The sequence below is a fragment of the Felis catus genome, chromosome D3, assembly GCF_018350175.1.
Source record: "Felis catus isolate Fca126 chromosome D3, F.catus_Fca126_mat1.0, whole genome shotgun sequence".
In the NCBI taxonomy this organism is placed as follows: Eukaryota; Metazoa; Chordata; class Mammalia; order Carnivora; family Felidae; genus Felis; species Felis catus.
Genome location: NC_058379.1, coordinates 33,151,477 through 33,175,270, shown reverse-complemented (window position 1 = coordinate 33,175,270; position 23,794 = coordinate 33,151,477). Strand labels below are relative to the sequence as shown.

The 23,794-nt window shown below is 37.8% G+C and overlaps 1 protein-coding gene across 8 annotated transcripts in view; it reads left to right on the top strand.

The window, feature by feature from the left end:
* PIEZO2 (piezo type mechanosensitive ion channel component 2) overlaps positions 1–23,794 on the top strand; it is a 465,880-nt gene that overhangs the window by 275,361 nt on the left and 166,725 nt on the right. For all 8 annotated transcript variants that reach the window (XM_045041964.1, XM_045041959.1, XM_045041957.1 and 5 more), the window contains exon 7: positions 149–362. In XM_045041964.1, coding sequence (XP_044897899.1) covers positions 149–362 — 214 coding nt within the window. The remainder of the gene's footprint in view (positions 1–148; positions 363–23,794) is intronic.

The window sequence follows — 23,794 nt, the reverse complement described above, 5'->3', positions numbered from 1 at the left end:
TGAAATGGGATTCCCATTTTAATCACTGGATCTACACCAGAAAACATATGAAGGAAATGTCCATCATCTCCAATAGGAACATGTCTCGAGTGGTGAGTGATTTCCCAGTTCCATGCGATTTTTCATGATCACATCTCTTCTTCCGTAGGTATGATGTTGCCGTCTTTGACCTCATCTGTGTACTTCTTTGTATTTTTGGGTCTGTGCACCTGGTGGTCCTGGTGCCGGACGTTTGATCCATTGCTGTTCAGCTGTCTCTGTGTGCTGCTGGCTATTTTCACTGCGGGGCACTTGATTGGACTTTATTTATACCAGTTCCAATTCTTTCAAGAAGCAGTTCCACCCAATGACTACTATGCAAGGTAAGACAAAACGTTAAGACATTTCAAGGACAGCTGACTCTCCTTTATGATCTTGTTTGAATTTGCAAGGGTTCCTCTTGATGCCCATTGATGTGTTCCGCAAAGGGTCGGTGGGGATGGGGGAAGCAATGTAGCACTTTCAAGTTATTGAATGACAAAGTCCAAAAGGAAGTGGGAGGTCTCTTCAAATGGAGGTGCTGCTGAGACATGGAAGAGAGGGGAGGCTGCTGTTGGGTCTCAGCTGTGGAAAAAGATCCCAGAAGAACATTTTGCATCAAAGAATAATAACAACATGTTAAAGCATCCAGCTGGAGGATGGTCTCACACACCAAATAGAGCATTAAAAATAATAACAAGGGCAGGGGCGCCTGGGTGGCTCAGTCGGTTGAGTGTCCGACTTCAGCTCAGGTCATGATCTCACAGTTCATGTTTCGAGCCCCGCGTCGGGCTCTGTGGTGACAGCCCAGAGCTTGGAACCTGCTACAGATTCTCTGTTTCCCTCTCTTTCTGTGCCCCCCACCCCCACCACTCACGTTCACACGCATGCACACTCTCTCTCTCTCTCTCAAAAATAAATAAACATTTAAAAAAATGTTTAAAGAAAAGTAGTTTAAATGACTCCAGAGGAAAACAATCAGAGAAATCCAGAATGTGGATTCTATAAAGCAAATGATCTGGTCTCTAAAAAAACTCAGCATCATAAAAAGAAGTGTGTGTCGAGGCAGTGGGGGCAGGGACTCCTGTAGTTTTAAAGGAGAATTTGGGAAACCCAGCAACCAGATGTGAAGCCCGACTCTACATTACATCCTGGTCAACCGCAGATCTCTAAAAGACATTTTAAGGTTAAATGGAGACATTTCAATGTTCACTGGTTATTAGTTGATTGTATAGAATTATTGTTAAACTGTTTTTAAATTTATTTATTTTGAGAGATAGAGAGCAAGCACTTGGGAAGCGGCAGAGAGAGAGAGGGAGAGAGAGAATCCCAAGCAGAGCCCCACGTGGGGCTCTATCACATGAATCATGAGATCATGATCTGAGCCAAGATCAAGAGCCAGATGCTTAGCTGATTGAGCCACCCAGGCACCCCTAGAACTATTGTTAATTCTTATGTGTATGATTGTATTGTGGGCATACAGGAAAATGTCATTATTTTAGGAGCTAAGTGGTGAATTATTTAGGAGTGAAGTGTCACGATGTCTGGAACTTTCTACTGGTTTAGCAACAGATATGAGAGAGGGAGAGAGAAAGGGAGGGAGAGGCAGGGAAAGAGAAGCAGGAAAGAGAGACAAATAAAATTACTTAAACCAGGGGATTGGCCATTGGGGTAGCCATTGTCCTATGTTAACTTCTCTACTTCTGTGGAAAAGTTTATGCCTGGAAGTTACCGGAAAAGTAAACGGGGGCAGAAATGGCAGAAGGGAATGTGAGGGGGGTGAACAGTGTGTGAACAGAGAAATGAGGAACTTGGAATTTCAAAGAACATGAGTCATGCTATCATGTTGATGGTATAGATTTGCATCCTTCTTTCGAGGGATCCCCATCTGTTTTTTATGTGATAGTAAATATGAAGTAGCGATGTGTGTGTGCAGACCCACTCACCTTGCTCTTACTGATTCATGTATAAAATCTGTCTAGTTTGTAGCTATGTCTACCCAACGCTAGGAGAAAATTCAAGTCCTAAAACCTCTTATATTCTGTTAAAACAAGTTAGTACCCAATACACACACAGCGTAACTAATTCTAAACCTATTGGCATAATGTGGAGGTTTAACAAGTGTAATTCAGTCTATAAAGAGAAGAATGTTTTATAGACACATTAAAACTAAGAAGCCACAATATGGAAACAACCTAAGTGCCCGTCGACAGATGAATGGATCAAGAAAATGTGGAGTGTGTGTGTGTGTGTGTGTGTGTGTGTGTGTATCTGCATGTATGTATGTGTATACACATGATGAAATATTATTCAGTCTTAAAAAAGAAGGAAATCCTGCCATTGATGATAACATGGATGAAATTTGAAGACTTTCTGCTATTGAAATAAGTTAGAGACAGACAAATGCTGTCTATTTGTCCACTTATATGTGGAACTGAACAAAAGAGTCAACTGATAGAAACAGAGTAGAAAAGTGGTTGCCAATGGTGGCATGTTGGAAGGAATGGGGAGAGGATGGTAAAAGGGTATAAACTCATTAATAAGTTTAATAAATTCTGAAGATTATAAGGTGAACATTATAAGGTGAATAAATTGTGAAGATCTAACGTACAGCAGGCTCACTCTACCTAATAGTACTGTATTGTATATTGTATGCTTGAAATTTGCTAAAAGAGTCAATCTTAAAAAAAAAATTTTAAATGACTAGGTGAGGTCATTGATGTGTTAATTAACTTGATTGAGGTAATCATTTCACAATGTCCACATATGTCAAATCATCACATTGTACACTTTAAATATATTACAATTTCACTTGTCAGCTATACTGTCAGCCTCTTTAATGGTGCGGATTTATGTAATATTTATTTATTTTAGGCAGTACTGAATAAACGCTAAATTTCAGTACAGACATTCGTTCTAGGCTAAATGAACCCTTTGGTTTCTTTGAGGCATTTAATTTTGGGTTTATTGAACAGGTATAGAAAAAATGTTTTGTGCTGTTGGAAGGGGTGACTTTCAGGGGGTGAGTTAATTGGGAATATAAAAATATTCCATATGCCAGTAACCCCCAGTTTAAGGATCTTTTCTGCCATCTAGAGACTGATGATGGGAAATACAAGTAATATTCAGAACCACCTTGAAAGCATCAGTTTCTGTAAAGGATCAACTAACAAATATTTGAGACTTTGTCGCATTTCTTTCAAGAAGCCGTTGTAGTGCAAAAGCAGTCACGGACAGATTTAAAAGAATGAGTGTGGTTCTCTTCCAGTAAAACTGTGTGAACACTGAAATTTGGATTTCATATTAGCTTTCGCATTTCATGAAATATTCTTTTTCTTCTGCCTTTTTCCAGCCACTCAAAAATATAAAAACCATTGTTGGCTCACCAGCTGTACCCAAATAGGTGGTGAATGAGCTTGCCAACCTACGGTGTAGATAATAGTAGTCCCAATAGGCTAATAATGTACTATCTCTATTATTCACTTGACTTGTCCCAAACAAAATAATTATAACTTATTACAGGTAATAATAATTATATTACCTGTAATTAATAATTACATTTTGTAGATGATCCGTTTAAACATTTTAAAAAGTCCGTTACTATGATCTCATAGAGCTAAGTCATTAAAAGTTAAGTTGCTTGTCAGGCTCTAGACAGTTTGAGCTAAGCAATTAAATATAAATATAAATATAAATATAAATATAAATATAAATATAAATATAAATATAAATATATAAATACACTGCCATGTTGTAGATTCCCACCCTCCCCCCGTTAACTTGGTGATAACAAGACATTGCATTTTAGTCCTAGAAAGCTTGGAAATTTACATCTCTAAAACAATAGCTTTTTCATAAGGCACAATTCCAGTGCATTGCTATTAACCCCAAATTATGAGTTAGAGGAAAAACTGGAAAGTGGCAAACAAACACTCATTTTGTGTGGGCATTTGTCACAAATTTCATAACCACAGAGACCCCAGCGCATATATCCAGCTTCGGATGTGGCTGTTCGTAAAACAATCCAAGCCATTTTTGTCTTCTCAAAAGCTTTCAAATGCGTCTCTGGTCAGAATTACCTTTATTTTTAGAAAAATTGAATTGATTTGTTCATCATTAGGATAATACATATTTTTTGGTGATTATTTGGAAAAATGTAATGAAGGATAAGGAGAACCACCTTTTAAAAATGTAATCCTAACTTCCAGAAATAAATACTATTTATTTCAGGATCTATATTCTCCCAGAATTTTTCCTAGGCATATATGTGCCTTTTTAAAACAAACTTTGAATCATAAGGCAAGTACTCTTTTATAAGTTGCCTTATTCAAGTTCTACATTTTCCCATGTTATGAAATGTTCTTCTAAAATGTGATTTCCATAGGCAGCGAAGTCTTTGAATGTGTAGATATACTCAGTCCCTGATTTCTGACCATGTAGATTTTTTCCCCATTTTTCCATTAACTTTATTTTTTTAAGCTTTTAAGTTTTTATTTAAATTCCAGTTAGTTAACATGCAGTGTAATATTGGTTTACAGTGTAATAATGACTCAACACTTCCATACGGTACCAGGTGCTTCTCACAACCGGTGCCCTCCTCAATCCCCATCACCTATTTCACCCATCCCCCCACCCACCTCCCCTCTGGTAACCATCAGTTTGTTCTCTATGGTTAAGAGTCTGTTTCTTGGTTTGCCTTTCTCTTTCTTTCCCCTTTGCTCCTTTGTTTTAAATTCCACATATGAGTGAAATCGTACGGTATTTGCCCTTCTCTGACTGACTTACTTCACTTAGAATAATACTCTGTAGCTCCATCCATGTCATTGCAAATGGCAAGATTCCATTCTTTTTTAATGGCTGAATAATATTCTATTGTATAAATATGCCACATCTTCTTTATCCATTCATCAGTCGATGGGCAAGTGGGCTATTTCCATAATTTGGCTATTGTAGAAAATGGTGTTGTAAACATCAGAGTACATGTATCCCTCTGAATTCGTATTTTTGTATTCTTTGGGTAAATACTTAGTAGAGCAATTACTAGATCATAGGGTAGTTCTATTTTTAACTTTTTGAAGAAACTCCATACTGTTTTCCAGAGCGGTTGCCTGTGTTTGCATTCCCACCAATAGTGCAAGAGGGGTCCCTTTTCTCTACACCCTCTCAAATGCCTGTTGCTTCTCTTGTGTGTTGTTGATTTTAGGCATTCTGACAGGTGTGAGATGATATAACGTTTTAGTTTTGATTTGTATTTTCCCGATGATGAATGACGTTGAGTATCTTTTCAATGTGTATTTCGGTCATCTGTATGTCTTCTTTGGAAAAGTGTCTCTTCATGTTTTCTGCTCGTTTTGTAATTAGAGTATTCATTTTTTGGGTGTTGAGTTTTGTAAGTTCTTTATATATTTTGGATACTGACCATTTAGCAGATATGTCATTTGCAGGTATCTTCTCCCATTCTGTAGGTTGCCTTTTAGTTTTGTTATTTGTTTCCTTCACTGTGCAGAAGCTTTTTATTTTGATGCAGTCTCCGTAGTTTACTTTTGCTTTTGTTTCCCTTGCCTCGGGAGGCATATCTAGTAAGAAGTAGCTATGGCCATTGTCAGAGGGGTTACTGACTGTGTTCTCTTCTTGGATTTTTATGATTTCAGTGACCATGTAGATTTAGATCATTCTTCATTTTTTCCGTCTTCAGTAAAACTGTGGTGTGCACCCACATTACTTCTAAATTTAAGTAAAACTCCTGACGAGCAAGGTGCAACCTCATGTACCCTCAGTTGGGAAGGAGCCTCTGAAGGACTGTTTGGGGCTTACCTCTGCTGTGGGATCTGGAGGTTTCAATGGTCCTGGGCCAATGTTAGGATAACGTGCTGGTTTGTGATTCCCTCACCATGCTGGTATTGTACATTTAAATCCCATACCTAGGTGTAGCACAGATCTGGGGTTTTATTTTTCTCTAGAGAGAGCTCTTCTTTCAACCAAGCAATCATGAGCTTCCTTGTAGCTCCATCCAAACCTGTGATGGAATTTTTCCATTACGTTTATCCAGGGAGGGGTGTTGAGAAGGTGAGTGGGGACCAGCAGCCATATGGGATGGACAGGAGACCAAAGTTCAGATGGAGGCAGAGTAGGAGAGTGATGTTGCCCCAGGGGGAAAATTAGTGATTCTCTTCCATTTTTTCACATAGGAGCCACATGACCAGTTGTTTCCAAAACAAACGTCAGCTCATTATTTGATAGTTAAGATTGTACTTATGGAAAGGTGAAGACGCTGCATTTGAAAAGATTATTTTTCCCAAATCTAAAATGTTGTAGCATATTATAACCATATAAAAACATTAGTGATCACACTTCTGAAGTTGATCCAGCAAAATAAAACTTCAGAACAAATCCCACAAACTATATAAGATCGAGAATATACCAGTCAACATAGTGTGTTTAATAGAACAGAGTCCTGTGACAGCTGTTCTTCTAGAAGGTCTCCCTAACAAAAATGGTGAGCTAAACAAAATTTGGCTTGGCTAATGCAGTGTGTAATCTCTTCCAAAGAGATTTGTATTTTCAAGTGAATTTTTTAAATTTATTTATTTAAATTCAAGTTAGCTAACATACAGCGTAGTATTGATTTTAGGAGTAGAACCCAGTGATTCATCACTTACATACAACTTCCAGTGCTCAGGTGAATTTTTGTAGACAGCAAACCCCTCCTGTTTTGAAAGACGAAGCAAGAGTAAAGGTGGTGGGCTCGTGTTCACATTTCTCCAGTTGCACATGTGTTTATCCTCACCTGTTTCTCTACTTGTAGGACTGGCCACATTTATGAAGCTTTGAGTCTTAGACCATTTCTCCACAGGTTTTCTGCATTAAAAGTGCAGAAGGTGTGCTGGATAGGGATGGGGCCAAGGGCAGGGTTTTTTTCTGTTTTTTTTTTTTTAATTTTATGTTTATTTTTGAGAGAGAGAGAGACAGAGACAGAGCGTGAGCAGAGGAAGAGCAGAGAGAGAGGGAGACACAGAATCCAAAGCAGGCTCCAGACCCTGAGCTGTCGGCACAGAGCCCGACACGGGGCTCAAACTCACTAACCAGCAAGATCATGACTGGAGCTGAAGTCGGACCCTTAACTTACTGGGCCACCCAGGTGCCCCGGGTTCCCTGTTTCTTAATCTTGAGTTATCTGGATAGAACAGGTAAAAGTTCTGACTTAGACCAGGGTGGAAGATGTGGCAGGAGACTAAATGCCTACTCTTTTCTTAATTATGATGGAGGCACTTGGAATGCGTACATTGAATTTTCGACCCCATTAATGAACATTTTGTGTATGTCAAGCATTGAGATGAGTGAGTAAGCCATTCTTTTTTGTTTATTTGTTTATTATTCATTTAGGATTTTTATTTATTTTTGAGAGAGAGCGCAAGTGGGGGAGGGGCAGACAGAGGACAGAGGATCCGAGGCAGACTCTGTGCTGACAGTAGAGACCCCCACGTGGGGCTCGAACTCAAGAACTGTGAGATCATGATCTGAGCCCACGTCAGATGTTTAACTGACTGAGCCACCCAGGCATTCCTCGGCCATGCTTTAAATTGTCTCTTTTGAACTTTGACTGGCTTTCATTCCAAGTCCTGAACTTTCTCAAGAACATTCGCAGGAGTGACCGCAGTCATTGGACTCTTGTTTGCCCAATTCAATGAGTTCATTTGTTGCCTTCTCCACTTTAAGATCTGAAGTTTGACTATGAAATAGGGGGAAGGAATGAGAGAGTTTCAGGCCATTCTCTGTGAAAGGAGGATTCTGTATAAAATAAATACACAACGACTTGTCCCATGTTATCCGTTTTATGTTCTATTTCAGTAAATCATCATGATAAGAAAATGCGTTATGTTTAGTGAAGGAAAAGCTATGTTTATTTCAGTGTAAAAACAATGTAAAAAAGAAAAAGCAAAATCTAAAACTCCAACATCATGAGTAAACTATTCTATGAAAAACATTAAAAAACCAACATTAAGAGTGCGATCTCATTAATTACATTTATACTATTTTTATGCTAGTCATAAAAATGTCAGTAACATGTAGGAATGTCAGTTCTTGAGTTCGAGCCCCCATGTGGGGGTCTCTACTGTCAGCACAGAATCCGCCTCAGATCCTCTGAGGCCCCAGAGCTGTATGTCTTTCTCTCCCATTTGGAGAAAGCCAGTGGGTCCTTTAGAAAATGAAACAGCACAATCAGTTTTTATGTTGGGTCGACTGGGGTTTGCTTCTCTAGCTGTTACAGAATTCAGGTTATTTAAAAGAATGCACTTTTGGACCCCAGCCCCAGATGGCTATGTTGTGCCTGCCTGTCTTGCTTTGGGGTAATCTGAGGTTTAGTTACAAAAACAGCACAGAAAGACTAAATTGTTTTCAATGGAGACCAGTTGGCAAGAATTTCAGCTGACAGCGGTCCAGCATGTGGGGAAAAACAAAGGTAAAAGCAGGCCATTTTCACAGTAAAAAATGTAAATTCACCCAAAGAAGTTGACACTTTTCCTTTGCCTTCCTGCTGAAAGATGGCACTGGTAGGTATCTATCGAACTGTAGAGTTGGTAGGTGATATAATGATAACCAGACTCTGGGTTTCGTTTTTTAAAGATTCTTAGTGGTTAAGTGACTTGTTCGAAGGTCTCAGGCAGAGTTCACTTGCATTTGTCTGAAAGGTGAACAACAGAAGCCAGAAGAGAAGTTGACTTTCCACAGAGAAATGGGAAATCCGTCGAATGTAAATACTTGAACCCCTGAGTCCATCTGGGCAATTTGCCCAACCTTATGGCCACTTAGGATGGTGTGTTGTGGATCCCGGATCCCTGGGAAATGGGGTGCCCTGCCCAGCTGTGACACCTGATATTACGTGTGAAGCAGCTACTGCTTCTGACCAGGTGGACAAGCCTTGGCACAGGATGTCTATCTCACTTAGAGACCTAAGACTTCCCAACATCGCTTTCCTGAATTTCAGTCTTGATTAAATGTTATGGACCAAACTGCTCATGTTTTACTTACTGAGAGCATCTCTCAGGAGGGGTCTCCTTTCCGTTTTCATAGAAAATCTACTCTATTCTCTGTGAGGATTACAGTGATTGACCTGACAGTTGTGTCTCACTCTGTTGGGTTCATATGTACAAGAACAGCTCACCTGCACACACATGCATACACACACACACACGCACACACACACACGCACACACTGCAACAGGGCAGGACCTTTTTGCCCAAATGCTAGTCCTGTTATCAAGGATAAAGTGGGGGATCTACTTTCTCCTAATGTGATATTGAGAGGATTACACTGATGCTTGCAAACCCATTCTCTGGAGTCCAACAGCTCAGGAGTGGCCCTGTTGCTTTCTAAACAGAGAATCTGGTCACCACATTACCAAATGCTCTGTGCTTGTATTTCCTAATCTATGAAATAGGGATGAGAATAGTGCCTGTCTCAGAGAAGAGTATTGTATCAAACAGGAGAAGAGTCACCAAATGCTGGGCAATGTGGAGCTGATTTTATTATTGTAAACATCATATTTTTTTTTATTTTTTTATTTTTATTTTTTTTCAACGTTTATTTATTTTTGAGACAGAGAGAGACACAGCATGAACGGGGCGGGGGGGGGGGGGGCAGAGAGAGAGGGAGACACAGAATCGGAAACAGGCTCCAGGCTCTGAGCCATCAGCCCAGAGCCTGACGCGGGGCTCGAACTCACGGACCGCGAGATCGTGACCTGGCTGAAGTCGGACGCTTAACCAACTGCGCCACCCAGGCGCCCCTGTAAACATCATATTAACACACTAAAATATTTTTCCTATTCAAACTAACTTCCCATGTCTGGTGATTGCAGCCTTATCTGGCATCTCATATGCAGCTCCCTGAGCTCATTAAGCTACTCTGCCCCTTGTGCTGTTTCCTTCACTGGAAATGTCCTTCTGCTTCCTCATCCCACTCGCTCCTACTCTTCCCTCAAAACCTAGCACATACACCTCCTTCTGGAACCTTCCAGGTTTCCTTCTGTGAGGAACAAGAATTATCTTCTGGGCAATTACTCTATGCAAACTTGCTTCCTCCCATTTGTTGCACTAAACCATAATGATGTGTCCGTGAATGTGTCTCCCTGCTAGGTTCTGGTCTGGGTGGCCTGGGGACTCTCAGCCTCTAACACTGCTGATCACATGGTTTTCAGGAAATCCCTGTTTAATCTGTTTTGTGCACTGTCTCCTGTACCCCTTGCATTTCATGCCCTTGTGCACCAAAATGAGGTAAAATTTGTTTAGGCTTTTCCTGAACTCCCAGCCACAGATGGAGCCACTGCTTATGAGATGTATGGGAAAATTATTTCCCAGAAAGGTCACTGTCACTTGCAGTGCACCCAGTGTAGCCCCACTGCTGTGGTCTGTGGTACATGTCCCCAGTTTGTGAATGTCAAGTTCAGTGAAAAACTAAGGTGGCTACAGTACATGTGGCTCCTTACTTGTGGTGTTGGCAAATATTTAGTTTTTGCTTGAGAAAAAAAAAATGATAGTTTTACATGTATTTATTTAGAAAATTCAAAAATAGCTTTGTCCCTGGTGGTTAAAGTTAACACAGCTAAAGCAGTAAGCAGCTTTCACTTTTGAAGAAATTAGAGATTTCGGTTCACATTCGGTGTTTCTCGGGGATCCGGTTTATCTCTTGTTTGTTGAGAGACTTTGATTTTTGTTTCTTAATTCCCCTAGACTTTGTTTTAAAAATAGGAGAGCCACGGTAATATTGATGAGATGATGCAAATAAAGGTCTGCCCAAGCCCGGCAATCCAGAGGCGATTAAGAAATGTTAGTTCTACTTTTCTCTGCAGTATTTTGTGTAGAAAGCATACACAGTACGGTTTTCTTCTCAGTTTTAATGAGAGATATTTGACATGCATCACCATAAGTTCAAGGCATGCAGCGTGGTGGTATGATTTATGTATATTATGAAATGATTAACACGATACATTCAACTAACATCCGTCTTCCTATATGGATACAATAAACAGAAAAGAAAGAAGTAAAGAAAAAAGGAAATGTTCTCTTTGTGATGAGATCTCTTAGGAATTTACTCTCTTAACTTTGCTATGTATCACACAGCAGGCTTAGCTACAGTCGTCAGGTTGTACATTACATCCCTAATACTTATTTATTTTATAATTGAAATTTTGTATCTTTTGAGCACCTTCCTCCAGTTCCCCTCCCTCTCCCCACATCTGGTAACCACAATTCTGATATTCTTTTCTGAGTTTGGGGTTTTTTGTTGGTTGGTTGGTTGGTTGGTTGGTTGATTTTAGATTTCACATGTAAGTAAGATCATACAGTATTTGTCTCTCTATGTCTGACATATTTCACTTAGCCTAATGCTCTCAAGGTCTATCTGTGTTGTCAAAAATGACAGGATTTCCTTGTTTTTATGGCTGAAAAATATTTCATGGCATATATATCCTACAATTTTATCCGTTCATCAATCGATGGACACTTAGGCTGTTTCCATGTCTTGGCTATTGTAAATAAAGCTTCTGTGAATATGGGGGTGTAGATATCTTTTCCAGTTAGCATTTTCTTTACCTTTGGATATATTATCAGAAATGGAATTATTTTTTTAGATATGAAATTTATTGTCAAATTGGTTTCCATACAACACCCAGTGCTCATCCGAAAAGGTGCCCTCCTCAATACCCATCACCCACCCTCCCCTCCCTCCCACCCCCATCAAACAATAGTTCTATTTTTAACTTTTTGAGGCTCCTCCATACTGTTTTCCACAGTGGATGCAGCAATTCACAATCCCATACGCAGTGCGCAAAGGTTTCCCTTTCTCCACGTGCTCCCCAGTATTTGTTATTTTTTTTTTAATGATGGGCATTGTAACAAGCATGAGGTGATAACTCATTGTGTTTTTAATTTGCATTTCCCTAATGACTAGTGATGTTGAGCATCTTTTCATGTACCTATTGACCTTTCATATATATGGTTTTTTTTTGAAGAAATGTTTATTCAGGTTCTTTGCCCATTTTGAAATTGGGTTATATTTTTTATGGCCATAGACTTGTGGTAGTCTCTTATATATTTTGGATGTTAACCCTTTACCAGATATATGGTTTGCAAATATTTTTTTCACATACCATTGGTTGTCTTTTCATGTTGTTGACGATGTATTTTGCTGTGCAGAAGCTTTTTAGTTTGCTATAGTCCCAATTTTTTATTTTTTATTTTCTTCCTCGTGCTTTAGGTGTCATATCCAAAAGATTACTAGTTCTCATGACAAAGAGCTTTGTTCCTAAGGTTTCTTCTAGGAGTTCCATGTTTTCAGGGCTTAAAGTTAAGTATTTAACCCATTTTGAGTTAATTTTTGTGAGTGGTGTAATACATACATCTGGTTTCATTCTTTTATGTATGAACATTCATTCATTTTCCAAGCACTATTTATTGAAGAGACGGTCTTTTCTCCATTGAGTATTCCTGGCTCCCTTTTCAAATATTAGTTGACTGTACATACTTGGTTTATTTCTAGGTCTCGGTTTTGCTCCTTTGATCTATTTATCCATTTTTATGCCATTACCATGCTGTTGACTATAGATTTATAGTATAGCTTGAAATCAGGAAGTGTGGTGCCTCCTGCTTTGTTCTTCTTTCTCAAGATTCCTTTGGCTATTTGGGGGTTCTTTTGGTTCCATGTAAATTTCATGAGCATTATATCTACTTTTGTAAAAACAATGCCACTGATAATCTTGATAGGGATTGCATTGAATCTATAGATGGTTTTCAGTAGTATTGACATTTTAACACTATTAATTCTTTCAGTCCATGAATGGATAATACCTTTCCATTTATTTGTGTCTGTTTTGGCATCTTTCATCAATGTCTTAGTTTTCAACCAAGAGATCTTACACCTCCTTAGTTCAATTTGTTCCTAAGTATTTTATTATTTTTGATGCTATTGTAAATGGGATCAATTCTTTATTTCTTTTTCAGAAAATTAGTTACTAGCATATAGAAACGTTGCTGATTTTTGTATGTTAATTTGTGTCCTGCAACTTTACTGAATTCATTGTTTATATCTGACAATTTTTTCATTGAGTATTCAGGATTTCTCTAATAACTAAATCAGTCTTTAGGATTCTTTCTATATTTACTATAATATAGATAGTAAATAGAGACAATTTTACTTCTTCCTTATCAATTTTGATACATTTTATTTCTTTTTCTTGCATGATTGCTGTAGCTAGGACTTCAGGTACAGTGTCAAATAGGTATGGTAAGAGTGGGCACCTTGCCTTGTTCCTGATCTAAGAGGAAAAGCTTCCAACCTTTCACCATGGAGTATGGTATTAGCTCTGGGCTTGTCATATATGCCCTTTATTATGTTGAGATATGTTCCTTCTATGCCTAATTTGTTAAGAGTTTTTATCATGAATGGATATTTAATTTTGTCAAATGCTTTTTCTGTGTCTATTGAGATGGTCCTGTGGTTATTTTCATTCTATTCATGTGATGTATCACATTGATTGATTTGCATATGTTGAATTGTCCTTGCATCCCTGGGAGAAATCCCATTTGATCATGGTAAATGATCCCTTCAGCGTGCTACTAAATTCACTTAGCTAGTATTTTATTGAGAATTTTTACATCTATCTTTATCAAATATAATAGTTTTCCTCTCTAGTAGTGTCTGTTTCTGGTTTTGGTATCAGGATAATGTTGGCTTCACAAAATGAATTTGGAAGTGTTGCCTCCTCTTTGATTTTTTTTTTTTTTTTGGAAGAGCTTAAGAAGGATTGCTGTTAATTCTTCTTTAAATATTTGGTAAAATTCACCAGTGAAGCCATCTGTTCCTGGACTTTTGTTTGTTGGGAGATTTTTGATTGCTGATTCAATTCCCTTACCAGATCTATTCAGATTTTTTATTTCTTCCTGATTCAATCTTGTTAATTTGTATGTTTCTAACAGTTTTTCCATTTCTTCTAGGTTGTCCAGTTCATTAGTGTGTAGTTGTATGTGATAGCCTCTTATGATTCTTTGAATTCCTGTGTTATTAGTTGTAATGTCTTCTGTCCATTTCTAATTTGTTTGATTTGGGTCCTTTCTATTTTCTCCATGTTTAGTTTAGTCTAACTAAGTGTTTGTCAATTTTGTTTGTCTTTTCAAAGAACCAACTTTTAGTTTAGTTCATTTTCTCTATGTTTTTTCAATTTTTAATTTATATCTGTTCTAATCTTTATTAGTTTCTTTCTTCTGCTAACTTTGAGATCCATTTGTTCCTCTTTTCCCAGTCCTTTAAGGTGTCAAGTTAGATTGTTTATTTGGGACCTCTCTTACTTCTTAAAGTATGTGTTTATTGCTGTGAACTCCCCTCTTAGAACTGTTTTTGCTGTACTCATAAGTTTTGGTATATGTTGAATTTCCACTTTCATTTGTTTTAAGAAACTTTCTTATTTCCTCTTTAATTTCTTCTTTGATCCATTGGTTGCTCAGGAGAGTATTGTTTTCTTTCCATGCATTCATGAATTTTCCAATTTTCCTCTTGCCGATTCCTAGTTTTATGCCACTGGGGTCAGAGAAGATGCTTGGTTATGATTTCAGTCTTATTAAATTTTCTCAGACTTGTTTTATGGCCTAACATATGGTCTATCCTAGAAAATGTTCCATGTGCACTTGAAGGAAATGTTTATTCTGCTTTTGTTGAAGAGAATGTTCTGTATATGTCTGTTAGGTCCATTTGGTCGCTGGTATTGTTCAAACCTGCTGTTTCCTTATTGAGTCTCTGACTGGATGATCTCTCCATTATTGAGAATGAGATATCAAAATCCCCAACTGTTATAGTGTTACTGCTTATTTTTCCTTTTAGCTCTGTTAGTTTTTTGCGTTATGTATTTAGATGCTCTAAATTGGGCTCTTAAATATTTACAATTATTGTATATTCTATTTTTAATTTTTTTAATGTTTATTTATTTTTGAGAGACAGAGAGACAGAGCATGAGTGGGGGAGGGGCAGAGAGAGAGGGAGACACAGAATCCAAAGCAGGCTCCAGGCTCTGAACCGTCAACACGGAGCCTGATGCAGGGCTCGAGTTCACAAACTATGAGATCATGACCTGAGCCAAAGTTAGACACTTAATTGACTGAGCCACCCAGGTGCCTTATATATTCTTCTTGATGGATTGGCCACTTTATCATTGTATAATGATCTTCTTTGCCTCTTTTTACCATTTTAAACTATTTTATCTGATGTAAGTTTAGCTACCCTTCTTTTTTGTTGTTGGTGATTTTTGGTTATCATTTGTTTGAAATGCCTTTTTCCATCCTTTCACTCTCAGTCTAGTGTCCTTAAAGCTAAAGTGAGTGTCTTGTAGGTAGCACATTGTTGGATCTTGTTGTTTATCTATTCAGCCATTCTGTGTCTTTTCATTGAAGTATTAATCTGTTTATGTTTGAAGTAATTACTGACAGGTAAAGACTTACTATTTGCCATTTCGTTAGTTGTTTTCTGGTTATGTTGTAGAATAATTGCTCCTTACTTCTTATGCTGTTGTCTTTGTGTGTGTGTGTGTGTGTGTGTGTGTGTGTGTGTGTGTGTGTTGATGTCTTTTGGTATCAGTATGCTTTGGCGTCTTTATTATGTTCTTTTGTATAATGACTACAGAATTTTCCCTTGTAGTTAGTGTGAGGCTTACATAAAATATCTTAAACTTGTAACAATTTTAAACTGATAACGATTTAACTTCAATAGAATTTGTAAACTTTACACTTTCACTTCTACTCCCCATTCACACTTTAGGTTATTGCTGTTACAGTTTGCATGTTTTTATGCATGCAGATGTACATATAGTTACAGAGTAGTTACAATTGTGGTTATTTTTACCACTTGTTTTTACCTTTTAAGCTAGAGATGTAAGTGAGTTATGAACCACAATCCCATACTGCAAAACTAACTATGACCATATGTTTACCATTACTGGTACAATTTACTCTACCTTCTAATTTTAATGTTTTTATGATGTTAATTAGTGTTCTTTTACTTCCACTCAAGGAACTTCCTGTACCATTTCTTATAAGGTCGGTCTGGTGATGATGAACTTCCTTAGCTTTTGTTTGTTCAGGAAAGTCTGTATCCCTCCTTTATTTCTGAAGGATAGCTTTGCCAGAAAAAAAATTCTTGGTTGACAGTTATTGTCTTTCAGTACTTTGAATATGTCATCCCATTCTCTCCTGGCTTAAAAAGTTTCTGTTGAAATACCTGCCCAGAGTCTTATAAGCAGATGTCACCTGGATGGTGACATCTCATGGACCTAATGTCCATTTCTCCAGGTTTGGGAAGTTTTCAGCCATTATAGCTCGAAATATACTTTCTGTCCCTTTTTTTCTCTTCTTCTTCTGTAATTCCCATAATGTAAATATTGCTTATTGTTATTGTATTCCATAATTCCCATAGACTTTCTTCATTCTTTTTTTCTTTTTGTTCCTCTGAGTGGATATTTCCAGTGTTCTATCCTCCAAGTTGCTTATTCTTTTTTCTGTATGGTTGAGCCTACTGTTGAAATTCTTTTTTGAATTCTTTATTTCAGTTATATTTATCAGCTCTAAGACTTCTGTTTGTTGGTTTGTTTGATGGTTGCTGTTTCCTTGCCGAACTTGTTTTGTTAATGCATTGTTTTCCTAACTTCATTTAGTTACCTTTCTGTGTTTTCTGGTAGTTCATTAAACTACCTTAAGAGGATTATTCTGAATTCTTTGTCCAACAGTTCATGATCTCCATTTCATTGGGGTCAGTTACTGGAACTTCATTAGTTTCCTTTGATGGCCTTATTTAACTGATTTTTTATGATCCTTGATTCCTTATGTTGTTATCTGTTCATTTGGGTGTTGACCACCTTATCCAGACTGTAGAGGTTTGCTTTGAAAGAGACTCCTCTTCACAAGTCAGCTGTTTGTTTTTCTGAGCGTGCCTGCTGATAATGTCTTTGGGCAAGTGGGACCTGCCCTTGTAGTCTATTTTTAGGTGAGATAATTGTTCAAGCTCTGGTGATGGGGATGGTAGGCATGTGCCTCTGGCTAACAACAGTAAAATAAAACTGTTGACTTGGTTTTCGACCTAAGTAAGGCTGTAGGATGGGCTCTGCAGTTGCCTGGATTTTCTGGGCAGGCTTACTAGATGGTCAGGACTGCGTACTATATTTAGTAGTGTAAGGGGCTATGAATTATCTCCCCTACCCTGGCAGGGCAGCAAGTTGGGACTCGGTGCCTATGTAAATCATTGTTTGGGGACCCAAATCAAGCAAGTGTGCACTCCATTCTCTTGTCACGTGAAGCTACTAATTTTGCTCTGCCACTGGGGGAAGCCATGGACTCTGCTTTCTCTTCAAGTGCTGCTGTACAGAGAGCCATTAAATGGGCTAGACAGATTCCCGTGTGCTCTGTTAGGTTCCCTGGGCAGACAGAATGAAGGCTGTTTAGTGATGAGTGCGGCTACAAATTAGATTCTCTGCTCCAGATGCAGCTGGAAAAGCAGCTCTGAAGCCAGTAAAACTCTTTCTTGTCCCAAGTCAACCTCCAGCCTAGTTCCTCTGAACAGGCCGACCAGCTTTGTTTTGAAAACTCGGTTTTTCCTGCCCTTCTCTTGACTGGAGCGCCCGTGGGCATCACAGCATCCAAGAATTATGCCAGCCTTCCTGGTGAAATGAGGCTGGGAGACACTCCACAACTGGTGGTGCTGTAAATCCACTCTTGGCATGAGCATGGGCACACTAGGCTCTAGGGCCAGCAAAACTCTTCCTTTGAGGATCCATATCGAGCAGATCTGCACCCCACTGAGTTCCCTGGTCAGAGTGCACCTCTGACTTGATTCTGTAAGTGAGCAAAACTGCTGGTTGAGACTGCTACTTGGGCATGGCTGAACTCAAGTCTGCCAGGATCTGTGTACTGGTTTTTGCAAGCTCCTTCCCCTGCTCTCTGTCATAGTCAGATTGCCAGTGGTTGAGTCCCACAGATCCCCCTGTAGTCCCCGTGGGCTGAGATCAGAGTAGGGGCTCCTTCAAAGTGACCATAACACCTGGGTGGTGATGGTTGTCCCTCTGGGTTCTCTGTTCCCCCTGGAGGAACTGGGAGCTCAAGGGGACCTCTCCATGTGGCGCTGCACTGCCCTGGAGAAGGGGCAATGCAGTCAACTATAGCTGCTTCTCTTACCCTTCTTAGGTAGCCTGTCTTGGGCTCTGTGGTGCAGGGGTGCTTCAGACCCCTGTGTTCTAGGATTCTCTCATTGGTGTCTTGTTCTTGAGTAGTTATCGGTTGTTCTTCTTATGAGTTGTTCTTCCTGTGAAGTCAGGAATGACCAATTTCGCCACCTTGGTGATGTGATTTTTTTTTCATTAAACGAACTATTTATTGTATGCAAGGGGTAGTAAGTAATGATGTTTTCTCTATCTGCTGATTTCCAACTTACCCGGCATCTAGTAGTTTAGTGAAATCCATTCTAACAAAATAGCGCTTTTTCATCTTCCCATAAAAGTCTCATCACCATCATTGTATTATTGATACCAAAATCAGCCCTGGCTCTGGGAAAACTTAGCACTGTTTATTTCAGTTTTTTGGTATCCTCTCTATAAAACAAAACACATTCCTTAGGCAAACCTAAGGAAATATGTATTTATATACATATAAATATATATTTATATGTAAGGAAATATATATTTATATGTAATATATATTATATGTCATACATATAATATATATATTATATGTATATATAAATATAATATATATTATATGTATATATAAATATATACATTATATGTATAATATATAATATATGTATAAAAATATAATATATATTTATATGTAATATATATATTTATATGTAAGGAAATATATATTTATATACATATAAATTTATTTATATTACATATAAATATATAATTATATATATGTTTTTATATTAATATATATAATTTATGTATATAATTCCTATACACAAATATACATTTTGCAAATATGTATAAATGGGGATAATTATGACAGCTATAGTACCTTCCCCACAGGTTGTCATGAATATTAAATGAGTTAATATTTGTAAAGAATGACTCCTAGCACATAGTAAGAACTGTAAAGAGGTATTTATTAAAACTTATTAAATAAATTGTCAACAGTTAATCAAGGATTAAAGTCTTTGATCAGAACTTTAATAACAATATATAGCTATAATATTTTATTTTATATATTTTATTTGTAAACTTTGAGCTCAAACAACAATTTTGGTTTTAGGCAACATAATTGTAGGTGTTTGTTGCATGACTTAAAAATAGCTTTTATTTTTGGTATGTGACTTTGTTTGCACAAAGACACTTGGTTTTACTGCTTTGCACCTCTTATTGTATTTAATTTTGAAAAAACCTTTAGAGGTAGGTACTGTTATTTTTATGGCCATTTTTTAAAAGACAAAACTGAGGCTTACAAAGGTTGAGTAACCATCAAGGCAACAGGTTTATCACGTGACAGAGCCAGGATTTTTACCTTTACTCTGTCTGACTCAGCCTTGTGCCCTATTAGCTATCCGGAGTATCACCGCCTTCATAAAATAATGTTTCCACTACCTTTCTAGAATATTGATGAACAATCCCTTTTATACTGTACTGCCAGGCCCCAAAATGGCTTTTCAGTGACCCAGTCTTTGTACTTTTTTCCTGTGTCAGAGGTCCGGAGTCTGGAGTTTGAGCCCATGTGGGACATCTATCTATAGTCATAGCAACATGAGGCAGCCTGTTGGTCTGGACGTAACGGAGGTGGACTGAACTAGTCCTTTGGGGCACATAACATTTACATCTGGGCAAGGAGCAGTGCTAGAGGATTTGCCTTAGCAACTCAAAGGCAGAAACCACATCTAATTTATCTTGGTGTCCTCTCAGTAATGTGGAGCCATGCCCAGCATGCCGCAGCCTCCACTGAACACTTGTTAGGTGAAAAAAAATGACTCTTGTTACATTTAATCTTTCAAAATATGAAGAAGACTAAAGATACAGTTCGTAGTTATATTCTTTTCTAAATTTGCTCCAAATGACTGGTATTAATGAACATATCACATACCATGCCTGGATGGTGCATTTAGATTCTTTCAACTTTAAAAATTAATATCAGATTAAAGATGGTAGGATTTCTTGTAAAAGAAAGATGAACGGTTCCTCCAAGTTACGATAACAGCTTATGAAAAATTAAATCTAAAGTGATCTTTTGAGAAAGGGCATTTTGTAACAAAACATGTATTTAGTTGTCAAGCTTTTTATTGAAAAGCGTAGCCATCTTGTTTATTAGAGTTAAGATTCTCATCCTGGTCTGGGTTCTCATTAATTGCACTAACACTTCATTAATTTTTTTTTAGTTTGATTCTAGAGAAGCCAATTTGGCTGACTCGTGAAGTATTTTGAGAATAAATATAATGAACAATATTGCCTCATAACTGCTTGACTTACGAACATTCCAAATGTTGCTTATGCAGTAACTTCTGCAGTTAGGTCTCCTTTTTAGATCTAAGCAACTCTGATTCAAGCACAAGAGATCAGCCCCGAAAATGAACCAAGATGTTTTGATTTTCTCTTCAGAGTTTCTATTCTCCAAGGAGGCTTTTTACTGAGAAGATTTGACAGAGGTTTTTATAAACTTGCTAGTCATTCATTATTGGTGAAAGGAGTGTGATTGTTTTTCTTCACATCTTCCTTGAGGTATAATCGATAATATAATAAATTTCATATACTTAAAGCATACAATTTGATAAGTCTGATATAATCATACCCATGAAATCATCACCACAGGCAAGATAACGAACATGTTCATCAAACCCAAATTTCCTCTTGCCTTTTGTAATTTTTCTTTCCTGACCTTTATCTTCTTCCCATTTCATCTCCAGGTAACGGCTGATGTGCTATTTGTAACTACATTAGTTGACATCTTCTAGAATTTATATAAATGGAATCATACATTATGTACTGATTACGATTGTGATTTGCCTGTTGGGTAGGGGGTAGGGACTCTTTCACTGTGCCTAGTTATTTTGAGATTCAGTCACATTCCATTGTGGGAACTTTAGTTCTCTATCCTCACTCACTCTTAATATGGTTGATCTTTTTTTAATTTTTAAACATTTTTTAAAATGTTTATTTACTTTGAAAGAGAGACAGAGCATGAACATGCGTGCATTAGTTAGGGAGGGGCAGAGAAAGAGAGGAAGAGAGAGAGAGAATTCAAAGCAGGTTCCATGCTCAGCATAGAGCCCAACACGGGGCTCTATCTCACAACCACAAGATCATGACCTGATCCAAAATCAAGAGTCAGACGCTTAACCGACTGAACCACCCAGGTTCCCCTCAATCTTTTTTTTAAAGCTGTGCCTTCTAATAAGTGTGTACTGGCAATTCATTGTGGGTTTAATTTAATTTTAATCTTCCTAATGACTAAGGAGCCTGAGAATCTCTTTGTGAGCTGATTTTACATTTCACATACTTTTTTGATGAAGTGTCTCTTAAAATATTTCCACCCAATTTTTTTTTAAAAAGCATCAGAACTCTTTGTTTTCTTGGTAGTGAATTCTAAGAGTTGTTTAGAAAACCAAGATACAAATCATTTATTATTTATCAGATATATGTTTTTAAAAATATTTCCCCAGTCTATGAATTTGTAAGAGTAGATATTTTACTTTTGATGAGGTACAATTTTTAGTTTTTCTGTCAGGATCCATGCTTTTTGGTGTATAGTTAAGAAATATTTGCCAAACTCAAATTATATTTTCATCTGGAAGTTTTATGGTGTTTTTTTTGTTTGTTTGGTTTTGGTTTTTTTTGTTTGTTTGTTTGTTTTGGGTTGTTTTTTTTTTTTTTTTTTTGCCTGTGATTTCAAATAGTTACACGGTCACTTATTGAAATAATTATTCTTTCGGGATGCCCAGGTGGCTTAGTATGTCAAGTGTCCAACTCTTGATTTTGGCCCAGGTCATGGTCTAGCGGTTCGTTAGATGGAGCCCCAAGTCTGGCTTCATGCTGACAGTGCAGAGCCTACTTAGGATTCTCTCTCTCTCTCTCTCTCTCTCTCTGCCTGTCTGTCTTTCATCCCCTCCCCCACTCATTCTCTCCTCTCTCTCTCTCTCTCTCGCTCTTTCTCTCTCTCAACAATAAATAAACTTGGGGCACCTGGGTGGCTCAGTCAATTAAATGTCCAACTTCAGCTCAGGTCATGATCTCAGTTTTGTGAGTTTGAGCCCCATGTCAGACTGAGCTCAGAGCCTGGAGCCTGTTTTGGATTCTGTGTCTCCTCTCTCTCTGCCCCTCCCTCACTTGTGCTCTGTCTTTCTCTCTCTTTAAAAAATAAATAAACCTTAAAAATTTTTTAAATAAATAAATAAACTTAAGAAAAAAGAAAAAGAAATATTCTTTCTACACTGAACTGCCTTTGTACTTTGTTAAAAATCAAATGTCCATGTATATGTCCTTGTGCTGTACCATTGATCTATTCATTTTTATACCATTGTCTTGATTAAAGTAGTCCTCCCTTATCCATGGGGAATACATTCAAAGACCATCAGTGGGTGTCTGAAACTGAGGATGGTACCAAGAGCCGTATATATATATTATATATATTATATATACGGCTATATATATTATATATATTCTATATATACGGCTATATATATTGTATATATTCTATATATACAGGTCTTGGTATATATATATATATATAATATACATATACGTATAATATTATGTTTTCCTATACATACATACGATAAAGTTTCATTTATAAATTAGGCACAATACGAGATTAACAATAATAATAAAGTAGAACAATGTACTGTAATAAATACATAAACGTAGTTATCTGTCTGTCTCTCTCAGAATATCTTATTGTATCCACCATTCTTATTCTTGAGGTGATGTGAGATAATAAAATGCCTATGTGATTAGATGAAATATGGTGAATGACCTAGGCATTGTGACATAGCTTTAGGCTACTGTTGACTTTCTGGTGTACATCAGAAGGAGGGTCATATGCTTCTGGATATTGACTGCAGGTAACTGAAACTGTAGAAGTTGGAACCACTAATAAGGGGTGACTGCTATAATGTAACTTGATAATAAGTTGAACTTAGGTAGTGTTAGTTCAGTTTTTGTTTGTTCAAGCTATTCTAAGACATGTATGTTTCCATATGAATTTTAAAATTTATTTTTTTGAGAGAAAGAGTTGGGGGCAGGGGAGCAAAGGGAAAGGGAGAGGGAGAATCCCAAGCAGGCTCTGCACTGTGAGCATGGAACCAGACTCAGGGCTCAATTCCAAGACCATGAGATCATGACCTGAACTGATATCAAGAGTCAGATGCTCAACCAATGGAGCCACCCAGGTGCCCCTTCCATATGAATTTTTTTTAATTTTTTAAATGTTATTTATTTTTGAGAAAGAGAGAGAGAGAGAGAGACAGAGATGGAGTGTGAGCGGAGGAGGGGCAGAGAGAGAGGGAGACACAGAATTTGAAACAGGCTCCAGGCTCTGAGTGGTCAGCACAGAGCCCAATGCGGAGCTCGAACCCACAAACCGTGAGATCATGACCTGAGCCAAAGTTGGATACTTAACCAACTCTGCCACCCAGGCGCCCCAATTTTAAATCGGTGTGTCAATTTCTTCAGCAAAGCCTGCTGGGATTTTGGTTGGGGTTGTGTTGAACCTGTAGAATGGTTTGGGTAGCATTATGTCTTCTGATGCATGAGTATGTTATATCTCT